The following is an 18792-nucleotide window of genomic DNA, read 5'->3' on the forward strand; positions in this document are numbered from 1 at the left end:
CATACATGCAATTATGCAAATATATTCTGTTGCTTCCCTCCCTTCCTGCCAATCTTATTTCTGAGGCTCAGCCATCTTGTTGCTTGTCACTGTAATTCATTTTCACCAGTAGTGTTTCATTATATGAATACACCAAGATATATTTTTCCATTCAACAGTTTTGGACATTTGGCTTGTTTGCAGTATTTTGCTACTAGACAGTTGCCGTGAACCCTTTGGCACAAGCCAGGTTTTTCAAGAGCAGTGTGTTTCAAAGCGTGAGTAGTGACCCATTACTGAGTCATGAGAACAATTTAGTGGGTCAGCCAGCACTGTTTTTAAGTGAAGTAACCTAGGGTAGGTATCAGATGCATTTCATATTGTATAGCGTCGTTTCACAAAATGTTTGAATGTTGTAACATGTATATACTCTTTGTGTGTCCACATAAAGTGGTCCTGCCAATGTATACTTCCACCAGCAGCATCTGGTCTGCTCCACATCTGCACCAACACTCAATATTAGGCTTCTAATTTGGTTTCAGTCTGGTCAGAGTGAGACAGTTTATCATTTTGGTTTTAATTTACATTTCCCTGGTTACCACTTGAGGCAGAGAAACTTTTCCTATTGGTGTAGGTGGATTATTTTTTTTAAAAGGATAACTTGTTCTTCCACTGTAGAAACTTGACCCTTGATGTGAACCCAACCTTAACTCAAGAAGACTGCCCTTAAACTGCCTGTATTACCTGAGAAGTGATTACTGCTATCTTGTGCTATATAATGAACAGCACTCATGTCAGGTTGAGCACAATTCACAATAGCACTGAAAGGCATAGAATGACCCCTGGATGAGACCACCTTAGGCAACATGGGATATATCCCTAAACTTTGGGATATATTCCAACACTTTTGATAATCTTCTTCTTATTACTACTATTACTTTTTTTTTTTTTTTTTGAGATGGAGTATCACTCTGTTGCCCAGGCTGGAATGCAGTGGCACTATCTTGGCTCACTGCAACGTCTGCCTCCCAGGTTCAAGCAACAAGTAGCTGGGATTACATGGGCCTGCCACCATGTCCGGCTAATTTTTTTATTTTTAGTAGAGACAGGGTTTCACCATCTTGGCCAGGCTGGTCTTGAACTCCTGACCTTGTGATCCACCCACCTCAGCCTCCCAAAGTGCTTGGATTAAAGGTGTGAGTCACTGTGTCCAGCCTACTACTATTATTTTTTGATGAGACAGTCTTGCTCAGTTGCCCAGGCGAGTGCAGTGGTGTGATCTCAGCTCACTGCAACCTCCACCTCCCGGGTTCAAGTGATTCTCGTGCCTTAGCCTCCCGAGTAGCTGGGATTACAGGCGCCCACCACCACACGAGGCTAATTTTTGTATTTTTAGTAGAGATAGGGTTTTACCATGTTAGCCATGTTGGTCTCGAACTCGTGGCCTCAAGCAATACGCCTGCCTCAGAGTCCCAAAGTGCTGGGATTACAGGCGTGAGCCATTGCACCCAGCCCTGAGAATCTCCTAATTATTGAACACTACTATAACATACTGATTTCTCTAACAAGATGGTCTGTTCTTTTCAAATGGCTCTATGAAAAAAAAAAAATTAAAAAACATAAAAAGATAATTCATGCAACAATTACATAAAAAAGTAAAGCTGTAGTGGGGAACGGATGCTAGGAATTCAATTAGGTTCATTTATTGGCCTGCATGTGCCAGCCTGTCAATGCCTATGATTCAAATTTGTGCCTCAGGAGAATCTGAAATTATCACAGGTCTGACTTAATCTTTTGGAGTTGTGTGCAAATAATCAAGACCATACATGTGAAATCTTTGAATGCCAAGTGTCTTCTGTACTTTCTTTTATTAACATCATAGTCTTTTTGCATCAAGATACATAGCAATGATAGCAGGTTTCTTTTTAAAGCTTAGTATTAAATATTAAATATCTTTCCCCATTTAAATTTTACATTACTCTGCCAAGAAAAAAAAAAAAAAATTAAAACTCAAGTTACTTGAAGCCTGGACATACTTCCATGATTAGCCGGGCTAGGTAAAAGTTGGTGGCTTTATTCTTCCTGCTCTGTAAGCAGATCCAGGCCCTAGAAAGATGGGACCAGGGTATATAATTGTTTTTGAAAAGTGTGCTACAAAAATGGATGGCCTGTTATAAGCCAGGATACAAAGTTAAGGATGGGGGTAAGGGAGGGACATATTCTTCCAGAAAAAAAGACAGAATTTCTGAAGAGTCCCAGTCCATAATTTTCCCAAAATGGCTGGAGGAGAGGATAAAATCTCAACATGAGTTTCAAAGTACTGTCTCTGTGAGGGGCCGGTAGATGCCTTGCTGAGGAGGGTAACTGCTGAGGAGGGGATGGCTAAGTCTGACCATGCCCCATCCCCAGCTAGGAGAATGGAAATGGAAAGTTTATTGCCCAGTGGGGGTGAAACTGGGCTGAAGCTTGGTTGGTACTGAATTCTCTAAGAGGTTTCTTCTGGAAACAGACAACTCAGACTCTTCCTCTCACTTCAGCAAAGAAGTTATTTTTAAAAGCACTTGGGAAGTTCCTCCTCCACCCCGCAGGTGGGAAGGCTCAGAGAAGGGTGTCATCAGTACAGCCGCCTTCCAGGCCGTAACGGAATTCCTGAAGGTTGGAGACCCCATAGAAGTGGACAAAGGCTGCTGCCACCACCAGGACATGGAAAATCTGATGAGACTGGAACTGTAGGAATAAAAAAGAGAAGAGCCTTTAGGATAATGCAAGGAGGAATAAGAAACAAGTAGGAGAAAGCATTTGCTACTTCTAATTTCTCCTTAATTAAACAAATTTGTTTTAATATCATAAAAGTGGTATATTTAGATAGTTTTAAAAACAGTCCTTGTCAGAAATATACCAAAATGTTAACATTGACAAATTTCCTTCAATGTACATATATGTACCTCCACACACTATATGATCCCAGTCTCTCACCACCTTTGCCTCAGACCTTTAAATGTGGGCTGTTCACTCACCATCACAGGCCCTGCTGGAAGACTCATTTCTTACCCATATGTCAAATTTTCCAGGAAAGAAGCGCTCAGGAATTCGAGCAGCATAAAGGCCAGCTCCAGTGATGTACATCACAGCCATGAGGAAGAACCAGCCCATCTGGCCCACTGTGGTGGCCTTGACAAAGCCCTCAGCAATAGTAAAGTGCATGGTGGGCACGACGCCACTTAAGCCAAGTCCCAGGAACACGCCTGAACAGAACAGACATAAGACTGTCAGACAAGGAAACAGCCACCACATGGAAGGCACTGCTTACTCTGAAATTTTAATGTTTATGATAATTAGCTATTTTTGGATGAACAGTACATGTTTAGGAAACTTAGTTACCAGATGGATAACACTCAGCAGATATTTCTTCTATGTCCTGAATGGGAAGAAGCTGGGTAAGTGCTTACTACTTTTTAAGGAGCACCAAGAACAAACATCTCATATTTTTCATTATCTGTTAAGGAATTTAGGTAAAAATGATATGTCAAGACCCTCTGATGTCTAATTTGGGTACAGAACTTAGATGGCAAAGGCTTCAGTTGGCTCCCAAGTCAGAGAAGCGTACGGGAGGCTTCCTGTTAAGATCATAAGTCTTACATAACCGGGACTCTAACCTCCTGAGTAGACAGATATACCCAGATTAGCAGTTATCCTGTAGCTGCTGGGACACACAGATAAGGCAAGAGCAAGGGAAGAATGGGTACTTGTCTCAATACCATTACACTACACATAACTGAAGGGCAGGGACTACCTCTCCATCTTTGTAGATACCCTTGTTTAAGCACAGTGCATGGCACGTGGCTGGTGCTTGATAAATATTTCATTATTATTTTTCTTTTTTTTCTTTTCCTTTTCTCTCTTTCTTTCTTTTTTTTGACATAGCCTTTCTTTGTTGCCCAGGCTAGAGTGCAGCAGCACAATCTTGGCTCACTGCAACCTCTGCCCTCCCTGGGTTCAAGTGATTCTCCCGCCTCAGCCTCTCGAGGAGCTGGGATTACAGGCGCCTGCCATAGCGCCGACTAACTTTTATATTTTTAATAAAAACAGGGTTTTACCATGTTGGAGAGGCTGGTCTCAAACTCCTGACTTCAAGTGATCTGCCCGCCTCGGCCCCCCAAAGTACTGGGATAAGAGACGTGAGCCACTGCTCCCAGACAATATTTAATTAACTGAAGGTTAAAATATAGCAGATATTAATTGTAAAGGAGCTAAAGACTAGTGGTAATTGGTGGTGTTGCTGCAAGTAACGAAAGCTTAAAATAAGAGTCCAGATGAGATGAGACAACACAAAGATGTTTATGCTTGTAGCTATTACTTTGTTACCAGTGTTTATGCTCAAGGTATTTTCATTCACCAAACCAGGTATTCTATTCCCTTAGTAAAATGCCTGAGGGTTTTAATTTTAATCCCTTGGTCTGAGCTTGGGACTCAGGTCACTAAAATTACTGTGCTTGCTACATTTTTAAACTATCACAAACCAAGTATAAGAGTAGCTATATCTGTGCTTGCAGTTAATTGACCAGCTGGGTAATGATCTGTCCTATTAGCATTCTACTGAAATAGTATGAACTCAGCTTTGAAATTGATGCTGTTTTGAAAGTTCTGAAACACAAATCAGGGCTTGGGTGGGGTTCTCAAGCCGCAAACCTTAAGGCTCAGATAGGTTTGAGCCTATTAGGCCTAAGGTCTAAATACTTCTGAGGTTTACATATGTCTTCCGACCTACCTGCTCTTGTCTGCCGGTGCTTAGGAGTGGCAAACCGGTCCCACTGCGCCACAATGATGGCAGAAATGCCCAGGACACAGACGATGGAGAGGTAGATGAGCCGTGGCTGTGGGGAGCAGTAGAAGGAATAATAGAGCCAGGGGACAAAGCTCCCCATAATTAGAAGAGCAATCCCTGAATAGTCCAGTCTAAAAAGAACCACAAAAATGAAACAAATCAGTGGGGGAAATGAATTTGTATGGGTCATTTAACTAGCTCTTTCTGTTCTCCACCTGCTCCCAGATTGAACCATCCCCTCATTTCCCATACAATCTATCCTGTATTCTGGATTAAAATTCCACAAGGTCATTTCTATTTTATGATGGAAAAGTCTCTAAGAATCCCCATTCAAAGAACTCTATCCCTTTCCCTTACTAGTGAACAGCTGTATCTCCCCTAGTAGACACTCGAATTTAGAAATTCCACCACAATCCAGCTGGTTCCCAGCATCACACTCAGGAAGGGCTTTGAACATTCTCCTATTCTGATACAATGAGTTCTAAAAACAAAATTCTTAAATTGGGAGTGGTACTAAGGGATACTCTGTGCTTTTTCTATCTTAGTTGACTTTTTAAATGAGGAAAATGTACCCTTCTTACTGATGTTGTTAGGAAAAACAAAATAATATACCACTGTCACCACCAAAACCAACAATAACAACAAAAACAAGCAAACAAATAGAACCCCAGGCTCACAGCTGGGGAAGAGAGAAAGCACACGATGATGGACATCTGGAGCTTCCAGCAATGCATGGGCAGCAAAGATAAGCTTTACTTGACTGGTGGGTAGGAACACCAGCAGAATGAAGCACAGACTATTCACCACACCCTACTATGGCTTGGGCTAATAGTGAGTTACACTAGGAATGGGTACAAGGTCTTGGAAAGCAGCCAGTGCACTGGCACTCTAAGCCGCACAAAAGATAACACTTTTCAGGTAGAAAATATATTCCACAATTGGTCTCTCCATCTGTTGAGGAGGATGCAGTAAGTCTGTTCATTAAGTGTTCAGGAGAAATGCTTCATCACCCCACTAACTCCACAGAACAGAGAGGTTTTCCTCTGGCGTATCAAGAAACCTTTAGGAGTAATATGAGCTCCTAGCACCCAGTAAGCACTGGGATATCAAGATGTGAGAACAGTGCACAGTCCTTTCCTATGGTGTTCTTTCAACTCACTTGGAAAAAGTCCGAGAGACTTTCTCTGAATGACAATAGACGGTGTGAAAGAGCCAGGAGAAGCTGAGGCAGAGCACTGCACCCAAAAAGAACATCCCAAAAACCACCTTCTCCTGTAGAGGGGCCATGAAGTACATATTTGGTCTGAGCATGGTCAAGATTCCCAAAAAGAGAAACAGCACGAAACCTGCAGGAGGGTAAAATTAAAAAAAACCTGTAAGAAAAAAGGGAATGTGTACGCTTTGATGGTTGATATTTTTGAATCAGTGAGCTACGGGCAACATCACTAATCATCAGGGAAATAGAAATTAAAAGCACTATGAGATACCACCTTACTCCTGCAAGAAAGGCCATTATTAAGAAGTCAAAAAACAACAGATGTTGGCATGGATGTGGTGAAAGGGGGATGCTTATATACTCCTTGCGGGAATGTAAATTATAAATTAGTATAACCTTTATGGAAAATGGTACAGAGATTCCTTAAAGAACTAAAAGTAGAGCTACTATTTGATCCACCAATCCCACTACTAGGTATCTACCCAAAGGAAAAGCAGTCATATGAAAAAGACGCATGCCCATGTTATGTTTATTGTAGCACAATTCATAAGTCTAAAGATATGGAACCAACCTAAGTGTCCATTGACCAATGAGTGAATAAAGAAAATGTGGTGTATGTACACCATGGAATACTACTCAGCCATAAAAACGAATGCAATAATGTCTTTTGCAGCAATGTGAATGAAGCTGAAGGCCACTATTCTAAGTGAAGTTAACTTAGGAATGAAAAATCAAATATATGTTCTCACTTACAAGTGGGAGTTAAGCTATGAGTATGCAAAGGCCTACAGAGTGAGATAATGGATTATGGAGATTCAGAAGTGGGAGGGTGAGCTAGGGGTGTGGGATAGAAAAACTACATATTGGATACAATGTACACTGCTCAGGTGATAGGTGCATTAAAATCTCAGAATTCACCAGTATATAATTCATTCATATAACCAAATCCAATCCCCACCCTTTGTAGCCCAAGAACTATTGAAAAAAAAAAAAAAAATCAGAAAGCTATGAGGTTTAGCTGTGTAACTGCAGTCAAAAGTTTCAAAGAAAGTGGCACCGGTCGCAGAAACCCAGACAGAGGCCATTTTTTAAAATGTTGGCATTTTACTTTTATAGTCGGAAATTATGAAGTACAGGGAATTGTCTCCACCTAGAACAGTTCTGCCAGGGATCACAAAAGAATATCTAGTCCCAATTTCTTTGGTTTCTAGGCCTTTTACTCTCAGTCTTAAAGATCAGTGATCAAGGGTCAACCAAGGTCATTAGTAGTTTAAAGGCAGAACCTCAACTGTCAATGAATCCGAGCAACTCTGTTCGGCTCTATAATCCCTCAGCAGTTAGGGAGACAATGAATTTGACTTTTCCCCATCCAAACCACTCACCAAGCAGATGGGTCCAGATGTTGCCAGTTTCTGTATGGATGCGGAAGATGCTCTTGAAGCAAGCTCGAAAGGAGGGCATCGGTGGTCTATGACCATGTAGCAGATAGTCATTGTCCTTTAGCCAGTCAGGGAGCACATCATACGGGATGACCCTCCAACGTCCCTCCCAGACCTAGAACATATACACTTTCTCTAGGTAGGGCACTAGAGAATAATACCTTCCCCAAGGACAAGCAATGATGGAGAACCAGCCTGAACTGGGAGATATCCAAGACATAGCATGAATGGGACTAGCAGAGTCCTGACTCATATTTTGACCATTAAAAAAAAAAAAAAAAAATCCTGGCTGGGTGCTGCAGCTCACGCCTGTAATCCTAGCACTTTGGAAGGCTGAGGCGGGTGGATCACCTGACATCAGGAGTTCAAGACCTGCCTGATCAACATGGTGAAACCCTGTCTCTACTAAAAATACAAAAATTGGCTGAGCACGGGGGCAGGCACCTGTAATCCCAGCTACCGGGAGGCCGAGGCAGGAGAATCATTTGAACCTGGGAGGCGGAGGTTGCAGTGAGCGGAGACTGTACCACTGCACTCCAGCCTGGGTGACCAAGCAAGACTCTGTATTACCAAAAAAAAAAAAAAAAAAATCCCTTTGTCTTTGTTTCATGTTAGTTTATCTGGAGAAGTTTTAAGTAAGTGTTTCTCAACCTTTTAAAAAAATATGGTGCAACCAGGCTGGGCGCAGTGGCTCACGCCTGTAATTCCAGCACTTTGAGAGGCCAAGGCGGGCGGATAACCTGCGGATCACCTAAGGTCGGGAGTTTGAGACCAGCCAGACCAACATGGAGAAACCCCGTCTCTACTAAAAGTACAAAAATTAGCTGGGCATGGTGGCACATGCCTGTAATCCCAGCTACTTGGGAGGCTGAGGCAGGAGAATGGCTTGAACCCGGACAGCAGAGGTTGTGGTGAGCTGAGATCGTGCCACTGCACCCGGGAGACAAGAGCAAAACTCGGTCTCAAAAAAAAAATATATATATATATGGTACAACTTCCTTTAGGCTACTTGAAATCTCAAAATTGATATACTGAATAAAAACAAAACAATTATAAACATCATTTTAAAAAGCATACAGATCCCTCCTTTGCCCCTCTCCAGGATATTCTATCTCGTGTCCCATCCCTCCACCAATTAGATTCTAAGTTCTTTACCACATCTTTTTAGAGTAGGGGTTCTTAATCTAGGATCCATGCACTATGGACAGGATCCAGGGAGTAGATGGCAAATCCACTCCTTCCCAGAAGTAAAAGCTCTTCAACCCAGTGGAAGCTTGCTGGCTAGGGACATCCCAGACAGGCCTGCTGCCCTTCCTCTTCCAGGACAGAAACTCATAGGCCATACCTTGTACACAAACTCCTCCATCTTCTCCATGGCGTGGTGGGCTTGCAGGGGAAGTGTCAGTACCCGCACCTCCTCCTCTTCTTCCTGGGGCACTGGACATGTTTGCTCTTCTTCAGCCTGTGAGGGAAAAACCCCACAACAATCCAGGGAGTCATCTCATAAACTGTACTATTCCAGAGCAGAGACCCAGAAAAACCCAAACCTAACGCCTTCTGCCCAGCCTCTCTCCTACAGAGGGTCTTGTGGTCTCTTCTCCAAAAGCATACATACTGAGTTTACAATACTAGTTAGAAATTTATTAATACTTCATAAATGCTGGAGTGAACATTCTATGCAGTGTGTAAAAGGACTCTCACAGAGACTAGCATTGGGGGAATGCAGGATTAGCATACCAGCTCTAGGTACTGAATGACATCCTTTCCTCTAGGATAGTGGTTTTCAACTTTCCTCAGTTTCCCAAAGAGTTCTCTCTTCTAGGCCATTACATTTTCTTTCTTTTCTTTTTTTTTGAGATGGAATATCCCTCTGTCACCCAGGCTGTGAAATACAGTGCTGCAATCTCTGTTCACTGCAACCTCCGCCTCCCAGCTTCAAGCAATTCTCATGCCTTGGCCTCCAAGTAGCTGGGATTACAGGCGCCCACCACCACACCTGACTAATTTTTGTACTTTTAGTAGAGATGCAGTTTCACCATGTTGGCCAGACTGGTCTCTAACTCCTGACCTCAAGTGATCCTCCCGTCTTGGCCTACCAAAGTGCTGGGATTACAGGCTGAGCTACCAGCCCAGCCTACATTTTCAAAACAATGAAAAAGACAGTCTCAGAGAGTTCCATAACAATAATTCTGTTCTGAGTTCCCTGTTCACTGACTCTAGGGATGCTGTCATGATTGAAACTTTGTATCTATAGCAGCTCCCAGGAGTGCCAGGGCCTCAAAACTGGTTCCATGGAAAACAGCAGTACTGACTCCAGGGCCTAAAAGAGCACACCCAGGAGAGCACTTGCCTGTGAAAGGAAGAGAACTTTTTTCTCTCTCTCTATCCCAAGGCTCTGAATCATGGCTATAGAAAGCCTGGCAGTTCAACTCCTGTTCTGGGCTATTTCTCTCCTGTTGTTGATGGTCACTGGTAAACACATTGTCCATCTTAGATTTTGTGCTACAGCTTTCAGCCAGCCTACCCCAATGTCCATTCTCTCTCTTCCTAAGTAACAAAGTCCACAGTTTTGTTCAGGGTGGCAATGTTACTGCAATTTTACTCAGGCTGCACTTTCCAACCTCCACTACAGCTGAATATAGTTATGTAAGTAAGTTCTGGCCTAAGTGTTATGAGGTACTTCCTGATAGTCCCTTTATTTTTGTTTTTCTGAGAGGTGGTTTCACTCTTGTTGCCCAGGCTGGAGTACAATGGCACGATCTCAGCTCACTGCAACCTCTGCCTCCCAGGTACAAGTGATTCTCCTGCCTCAGCCTCCCGAGTAGCTGGGATTACAGGCGACTGCCACCACACCCAGCTAATTTTTGTATTTTTTAGTAGAGATAGTCCCTTTAAAAGGGAAAGAGGTGGCCGGGCACAGTGGCTCACACCTATAATTCCAACACTTTGGGAGGCTGAGGCAGGAGGATCACTTGAGCCTAGGAGTTTAAAAGATCAGCCTGGGCAACATGGCAAGACCTTATCTCAATAAAAATAAAAGGGAAAGAGAGGGCCTTTCTTCTCCTCTCCCTTTCATGGTGGGTAGAATGTGGGTATGATGGGCAACATATTAAGAGTGATGGGGAGCAACACAGGTGCCTGACAGTGGTGGAGTCTCCATATTAGCCCTGGATTGGTTACTTCTGAAATTCTTTTGCTTGAGAGACTTCTGTCCTGTCAAAGCTGTAAGGATTTTTGTGTGTTATATGAAGTCAAACCTAATACTAATTGACTGCTTCCTTCATTCATTCAGATATTTACTGATTATTTATTGGACTGCAGGCCTTGTGCTAAGCACTGGTGTTACAAAGATGAGTGAATTCCCAAAAGCTTACAATGGGGAAAGCAGACAACAAGATGTTTATAATAGTATCATAGAGACTCAGATAGAGACATTTCCAGAATGCAATGTTCCTCCTTTTGAACAGTGAGATCTTAAAAAAGAGAAACTGAGAGAGTTCTAAGGAGAGAAACTGAACAAGGGGATGACTCCTGGGAAGATGACTTACTTTGGTTGGGTTGGCGATTACCCGTTTGCCCTTCTCTTCTAGCAGGGGTCCTAGTTCAGCCAGTTCCACCGTGTCAGTTTCCCTGTTACTGGCAGGAGTCCCATTCCCCTGTGCCACCACAGATCCTTTGTGGGAAGACATCTGGCTGGTACCTCAATACCCTGCAGCTTCAGCTTGGGGAAAGGTTGGGGTCTCTCAGCCCCAGGGGGCAGAGATCTCCCTGTGATAGAAGACACTAAAAGCAAACACAAATATGAAGGATTGACAATTTATTCCTCTTACAGTTTCATTTCTATACTCTAATATTGAATAAGAAGCTAATCAACCCATATCCTATCCCAATTCTAAAGGCCAGTTAATTGCTTAAATGAAGTCTATTCCTGTCCTCCCTCTTTAACATCAACCTTTACCCAGAACCTCACTGATCTTATAAGTAAGGCTGAAAATGTAACACCTAGTTGCTTGCTTTCAAATGATCTAAGGTTACTGCACCAAACTGTCACCACAGAAAAACAGCTACCCACCCTCAACTCACTCCCACAGGTATGGAACCATTTAGTGAGAAGAGTCTCACCTACCACTCCTAAAGCTCACTCTGCCCAAGAAAGGCCTAGCTCTGAGGCTGAGGAACAAAAATATAAAGCCATCATCTGGCTGCAATTACTACAAGATCATCCAGGCTTAGAAATGAATTAAATGCCAACTGAACTCAGTTGGACCTTATCTACAAATGCTTTGATAAAATGTGTCATGCATACAAAAGGAACTTGGTTGTGGGACAGATGCCTAGTGGTTAATTTCTCTGCGAAGTCTACTAATTCTATTATAGCATTACAGCCTGAGTTCAACCCTGGGATAACAAGCTTTCATCACAATCTGTCCTGCAAGCAAGCAAGAACTTACCTGGAAGCAGGAAGGTGAAGACAAGGAGGCAGCCCCACTTTACCCTTTGCCACACACATACCTAATAACCAGCTCTGCAAGAACTTGTTTCAAACAACACAACCCATAATCTAAGCCCCACTCAAATGAGTATTTCAGAAACTAGAGACAGGCACACACAAAATCAGAAAAACCCAGAATTCCATTTTCTAGGAAAAATCTCAGACACTTTAGGTTTTCCTGGGTTGGATTTTCACAGTAGTCTTTAATCAGGCCTCAGGGAAATGCAAATAAAAAAAGAGGGAAAGAGGGAGAAAGTTTCCAAAGATTTCCACTATGCTGTAAATTATTAGTTCTTTCCCCACCCCTACCCCACACAAAGGACTTTATTAGTTATAGCAATAGCAGTAGCCAGAATATTAGCATTTTCTGGCATTGGTTACCCAAGCCCCACCCAAACCCAAATAACCACATTGCAATGCAGGCAGGGCCAGGTAATACCTACGTATGGAGTGGGTTGCATTCTGGGAGAGGAAACTTAAGCTTAGGGAGCCCCAATCTTTTATATTGGGCAGTAAACATAACTTTGCTCCTGAGGGAGACACTGTATCATCGATGGCTATTCACTATATACAAATATCTTTGATATCTTGTGTTAGTTCTTTTTTATCTAAGAGTAATCACAATTCCTTCTCAGGGATTATAAATCTCTTTCTCTGACTCCCTAACTCTCTCTCTCTGTCTCTCTCTCTCCCCCTCCTTCCCTCCTGGAGCTGGGACACCCTTCTTTTCCTGCCCTTGGACATCAGAAACTCCAGGTTCTCCTGCCTTGGGATTCTGGGACGTGCACCAATAGCCCCTTGGGTTCTCAGGCCTTCAGCCTTAAACTGAACCAGTTATGGACTTCCCTTGTTGTCTAGCTTGCAGATGACATACTGTGGGACTTAGCCTCCATAATCTCATGAGCCAATTCCCCTAATAAATCCCACCTGTATCCATATGTATGTATCCTATTGGCGCTTTCTGGAGAAACACTAACACATCAGGTAAGGGCAATCCTCAAGCTTCTAAACAGTCATGAGTCATGCTATGCTCAACCCACAAGCACAGCTGAAAGCAACCAGCAATTTAGTCCAAGAGAGACAAAAACAATAACTTGCTATACAGCAGACCTTTATATGGTGTCAACACATAGGCAGTTCCTCTTCCTTTAAATGTGCAAGACTCTGACGAGATGCCAGCACACAGTCATAGTGAACAATTGAGCTCAAGGAGAACAGGAAGCTGAAGGACTCTGAAAATCTCGAGGATGGGCAATCCACATGACAGGGACACTAGGAAATCTTTCTCAATAGACTGACCTCAAAACATATTTCCTCAAAGTGAAGTACTACTGAATCAGCACCTTTACTAAAAAAACACGTTATATCGCAAGCAAAACAACAACAACAAAAAACACTTTATATCGCAAGCAAAAACCATAAATAGTTTTGGGCATCTTGGATAAATCTGAAAAGAGGGGCACACTTAGCTTGCGATACTGTTGGCAGTAATTTAGATCAGACCACCAAGGCAGAAACAAAACAAAACAAAACAAAATTCTGGTTCTAAGATGCAACACACGGATCATAAGATAATAAATATACTTTATTTTGGTTAGAACCCATTTCAAAATGAATGAATGGGGCAGATTCCAGCTTGCGAGCATATGACTTAACTTCTAGCCACTTAGATAAGGGCTTATGCACATTTTCTTGTGCTTGTGGTGGCTTCTCTTATCCCTTTCCCCAGAGTAAGTCAACACATTCATTATTTAGCAAGTGTATTTAGGAACAGCACCCTAAGGCATTCTAAGATACTGTGCAAAATACAAGTTGAACAAGTTATAGCATTGTTTTCAAAGAGCCAGATAACATAGGTAGTTTGTCATATGCACAAAAATAAGTGATACAATTTGATTGCTCCAGGAGGGCAGTGGAGGGAGAGAACCCCTCAACTAGAACCGTCACACACTAAATTTAGTCATTTTGAGTGCTATGTAACTATTTTACTAGAAGCAATGAGAATAATATAGAAAAAATTTAAGCTGGGCAATTAGGGTCCAAAGATCATATGCAGAATCCAGCTTGGCATTCTTACTAATTTCATCATTTGATCTGAAAAGTTTTTATGCCCTCAAGTCTTCTGGCTATTATCAGTCTTTTCCCTTTTCAGTCCAACACAATTACTATTAGTTCTTCTGATTCCCTCTAGCTCCTCTATCACTAGCTCCTATACCACCTCTACAAATCTTCTAGACCCAGAGTCACCAAAACCTGAGACCCCAGTTAACTCACAAACCAGCCGACAGCTACAACTCATCATACAAAATATATCATCATGCATTAAAGTACATACAATGGAGGTCAATGGAGATCATGTCATCATAGTGAGCAAAGTCCATTGTCCAGTTTGGTCTTCTAAACTGTAGTAACACAGAGACAGGAAAGGGAGAGATAGGGATCGGACGTCTGGCAAGAAAGAAGAGCAAATAATACTAGGATCTGAAAATACCACTTCTATGGGGTGGATCACTCACAAACAATGGAAAATTACAAGTGTGTTTTAGTCTATGATGTAAAATCAGAACAAACCCCTAAGGTGTTAGAATGATCCTAGGAGAGCCAACTTTCTGCCAGTTTTCTATGTCCTTATGTATTTTAGAGGAAATGCCTTTCCCCTCAAGCTTGCCACACCCAATATTGCAAATTACATTTGAGCCAAACTCGACTGAGTGCATTTTTGATGGGATTTCTTCAACTCAAGCTAATAAACCTTTACCACTAAGCTTTCCAACTGGGTAAACCTAGGATATTAGAGAGTAAAGCTGTGGAGCAGGGAGGTGTTTGTACTCCTATAAATAAGATAATCCTGTGCCAAACTTGGGGAAAAGACTGATTTTTAATCACCAGCCAGTTAGCTGGAGAGTTATTTCACTCATAGTTTTTGGAGACATTTATACTGTGAACCAATTCCCAAGTTTTCCAGGTTATAGCACACCTTTCCTGGAGGCAAAGACACAAAGTTTCTAAGAGTTTAGTTCCCGGGCCTTTAGAGAGTCTGTGGGTAGGGTCTATCCATGCCTAGCTTGATTCTTGTGCTAAAGCAAGACCAGTCTAGCAGTATAGATAAAGAACACAGTCATCTTTCCCCTTATCTACTGTATGTTGGGGAGGATAGTTTCACAGCTTTGTTGGAGAAATATGAGTCAAAGCAAAAGCACATGCTTGAAATCACCAAAGTACAGTAATGGAGCCTCAGCTCTCCTACTTGATGCCAAGCGTCCCAGAGTCTGAAGTGGAAAAACAATCTGACTTCCTTCGTAGTTCTTCCCCAACAGAAGTCTTTTAAGAAAGGGTCTTGCTTGGTCACCCAGGCTGGAGTGCAGTGGTGTGATCTCAGCTCACTGCAGCCTCAACCTGCCGGACTCAAGAGATCCTCCCACCTTGGCTTCCCAAGTCTTAATAACTGGGACTAAAGGCATGTGCCACCATGCCCAGCTAATTTTGTTTATTTTGTAGAGACGAGGTCTCACTATGTTGCCCAGGCTAGTCTTGACCCCTCCAGCCTTGGCATCCCAAAGTGCTGGGATTACAGGTATGAACCACTGTGCCTGACTGAAGAGGTGTTTTTGAGCCCTAACAGACAGGCAAACTTTGCTAATGTTATGACAGAAAAAAAGTGAACAGTATACAGGCATATGAAGGATTTTAACACCAGCCCATTTTTTATTTTTGGAGTCCGGGTCTTGCTCCCAGTTCAGTCAGTTCTAGGCCCAGGCTGGAGTGTGTGGCATGACAATAGCTCACTGCAGCCTAGTACTCCTGGACTCAAGCAATTCTCCTGCATCAGCCTCCCAAAGTGCTGGGATTACAGGTGTGAGCCACCGCGCCCAGCCAATGCCAGCTCCCACTTTTTTTTTTTTTTTTTTGGAGACAAGAGTCTTGCTCTATCCCCCAGGTTGGAGTGCAGTGGTACGATCTGCTCACTGCAACCTCCGCCTCCCAGCGTCAAGCAATTCATTCTCATGCCTCAGCCTCCCAAGTAGCTGGGATTACAGGTACCTGCCACCACATCCGGATAATTTTTGTATTTTTAGTAGAGACAGGGTTTCGCCATGTTGATCAGGTTGGTCTCGAACTCCTGACCTCAGGTGATCCACCCACCTCAGTCTCCCAAAGTGCTGAGATTACAGGCATGAGTTACCACGTCCAGCCTGTGCCCCCAACATTTTTGAGCAGGAAAAAGGAATCAACTTTGAGCATGGTGAGAGGAACAAAGTCCAAGAGGTGACATTAGGGACAAATGGACATAACAACATTGATGAGTACTGACCCAAGAAAAAAACCTCACCATAATTCACAAAGCTTCTAGATGTAAAGATGACCGCTTATCTTACCCGTGTGATAAGAAGTAGATGGGACAGGATAATGTGGCAGGAGTGTTAAAGGGTTTCAGTTTGACTTTGTATTAGAAGTCAAAGGAAATTTCCTATGGAAACACAGAACAAATACACTGGCCTAGAAAGAAGGGCAATTTCTTAACCTTCATTAATCTGAGAATACCGACTACTTACAATATGCGTGGTGTTGTGGCCACAGAGACAAGGCAAAGAGGAGTCAGAGGGTTGAAATGGTCGTTGGCCTCTAAACGGGGGAAATAACTTTCCTAATGTCATTACTACAAGGCTTAGTGCCACTATGTGCAGGAGGAATTCAAAAGAAAAGCGCAACTTTAGTTGAAGTGATCAGAGAAGTTTTGTGGAAGATTTTATGAAAGGAGCTTGATAGGTGGAGATGGAAACAGGGCATTCCAGGAGAGTATATGGTGTGAACAAGCCATGAAAGAACACTGTCCCCAGGGCAGTAAACAATTCATTTTTCCAAAGAGTCCTGGAAAGGTAAAATGAGGCCAGACTGAAGAAACTGAAAATAGCCTAAAAGCCTACTTAAGGTGGTGTACTTTATAAATCAGTAATGGGGATCAGTGGATTAATGTTGCTTCCTGTTACTTTTCTGAGATTCTCTCCTACCTGCAGGCAAAGTCTTGACCACTGAGAATAGGCTTTCAGATTCTACTCTACAATTAGGTATAGTTTTGCGGAGGTCTACCCTAACATGGGCCTTCACAGGTAACATCGGTTTTTATGACTGATTTCCCAAGTGCAAATTACAATATGGGTACATAAAAGTTACTCCTAGAGTAAATACATTTAGTGGCTGCAAGCCGGAACCCCGACATTGCAATCTGTTTAGCACCACCCTAAATTCCTGGCAGTATACAGATACTATACAACCTCAGGAACCGAAGTTGCACCATGGTGCCCTACCCAACTACTAGCAAAACAGAAAAGCAGTGAACAGACCCCACTATAACTTCATTTCAGAAAAGAACCAGCCATTATAATCTTCACTTGTTTTGAAGACCGCAGCCTATGTATTCTCAGCTGTATTTTCTAGCCTGTCTTCTAAATTACTTGAGGGAAGTACTATGGTTAATCTAGTAAAGAACCATGGCCTCCTGGTGCTCCTCTGACATGTGAAACGGTGTAAACTGAAATTGGCCTTGTCAGTTTCCCATTCTCCCACGGAGCACCAGAAACTGAGGGAAAACACTTACCTATTTTCTTAAAATCGAAGGCTTGAAGACCAAAATTCTCAAACAGAAGATAGTATACATCAATCCTAGATATCTCAGCTAATGAAATTTCATTTTCCCCCAAAGTAGCTTCGATTCTGCCCCGCATTTCAGCCTTCAGGATTACCTTAACCCTGCAGAGCGATCACCAACCTCCCTTCCCACCCCATCAAAGTGAGGGCACTGTCACGACTTGGCTTGCCAAAGATTGTTGGTGGAGGAACCTTTGGGCTTCCCTGTCACCCAGTGCGGCTGTTCCCCGCTGAGAGGCGGTTCGCGACCTAGGCCCGCAGCACTCCCTGCCCACGCGCAGCGGCCTCGGGGCCAGGCTTAGCTCTGGCTGTCTGGTCCCGATCCGGGGAACCCATGCATCTCCACCCCGTGGGGCTAAAGGCGCAGCACTCACAAGACTGCCGGGAGTCGGGGGACAGCCGGGGACGAGCGCCCACTGCACCTAGGCCTCTTCGGAGGCGGCGCACAGTGGGAGGGGCCGGAAATGTTTACAACCTCGATCGGCTGGACGCTGGGAGGCCGAGCGGCTCCTGGGCTGGGGCCGGGGCCCCTTGGCACGTCGGAGCGGGTTCCCCCAACGGCTATCTCCTCCCCAGGCCTGGGTCGGGGCCCCCGGGGTCCCCGCGCTCCCACCGAGTCCCCGCCCACCGCGCAGCCCCGGGGAGACTTACAGCCGGGCGGGCGGACTCTGCTGGGGGCCGCGGTCCCCCGCGCTACATCCCGCGGCGCTGGAGGCGGCCTGCGGCCGAGCGGCCCCGATCTTCAGCGCCCTCCCCGCGCCGGAAGGGGCGCGCGACAGCCCGCGTCACCTCCGCAGCCGCGTCGCCTCCTCGCGGGCTCTGCCTCGCCCGTCCAATCCCAGGCCTTCTCGCGGCGTCCCAATCACAGGCCCGCGCCCGCCGGCCACACCTCCCGCCCGGAGCCCAGCTCTGCCGCCCTGCCTTCCCTGCCGCCTGCCCACCTCCCCGCCGCGGCCAGGTAACCTCCACCCGCCGCGGGCTTGCGGTCGCTCGTCCGATTCCACACTCCACCTCGTTCCACCTCGTTATCGCAGCCTGAAGTGCGTGATGGAGAAGGAATTTCAGAGAATGAGGCCGAACGTCGGGAGGGAACACTGAATTTCCTACCATACACCTAGTCTCATCTCCTCTGTCCCCAAGGCTAGTCGTTTCATCTCTGAAACACTTCTTAATCCCTTCTTCAACTGCATGGTCC

General features: G+C 44.1%; 1 protein-coding gene across 3 annotated transcripts; it reads right to left on the reverse strand.

Annotated features, from left to right (window-relative positions):
- Positions 1 to 1813: 1813 nt before the first annotated feature.
- ADIPOR1 (adiponectin receptor 1) lies at positions 1814 to 18460 on the reverse strand. 3 transcript variants are annotated; one of them, XM_023187013.1, is made up of 8 exons: positions 18249 to 18460; positions 11008 to 11242; positions 8805 to 8921; positions 7403 to 7574; positions 5964 to 6150; positions 4748 to 4935; positions 3031 to 3224; positions 1814 to 2706 (listed from the first exon to the last, which is right to left on the reverse strand). In XM_023187013.1, the coding sequence occupies exons 2-8, from the start codon at positions 11146 to 11148 to the stop codon at positions 2578 to 2580; spliced, it is 1128 nt and encodes a 375-aa protein (XP_023042781.1). In that variant the 5' UTR covers positions 11149 to 11242; positions 18249 to 18460; the 3' UTR covers positions 1814 to 2577. The 3 variants fall into 3 exon arrangements, with proteins under 3 accessions (XP_023042781.1, XP_023042782.1, XP_023042784.1); XM_023187014.3 differs by lacking the exon at positions 18249 to 18460 and adding an exon at positions 17972 to 18098; XM_023187016.3 differs by lacking the exon at positions 11008 to 11242 and having other exon boundaries at positions 18249 to 18414.
- Positions 18461 to 18792: the final 332 nt, after the last annotated feature.

This window comes from Piliocolobus tephrosceles, chromosome 1 (genome assembly GCF_002776525.5).
Source record: "Piliocolobus tephrosceles isolate RC106 chromosome 1, ASM277652v3, whole genome shotgun sequence".
Lineage (NCBI taxonomy): Eukaryota > Metazoa > Chordata > Mammalia > Primates > Cercopithecidae > Piliocolobus > Piliocolobus tephrosceles.

Bases quoted from the DNA above. Each gene is read 5' to 3' on its own strand.
- ADIPOR1 (XM_023187013.1), bottom strand. From the start codon at position 11,148: ATGTCTTCCCACAAAGGATCTGTGGTGGCACAGGGGAATGGGACTCCT. The intron at 6,151-7,402 runs GTGAGTGGTTTG...ACCCTCCTGCAG, and splicing joins CATCTGGACCCATCTGCTTG to GTTTCGTGCTGTTTCTCTTT. The intron at 3,225-4,747 runs GTAGGTCGGAAG...TGTTCTGTTCAG, and splicing joins GCACCGGCAGACAAGAGCAG to GCGTGTTCCTGGGACTTGGC.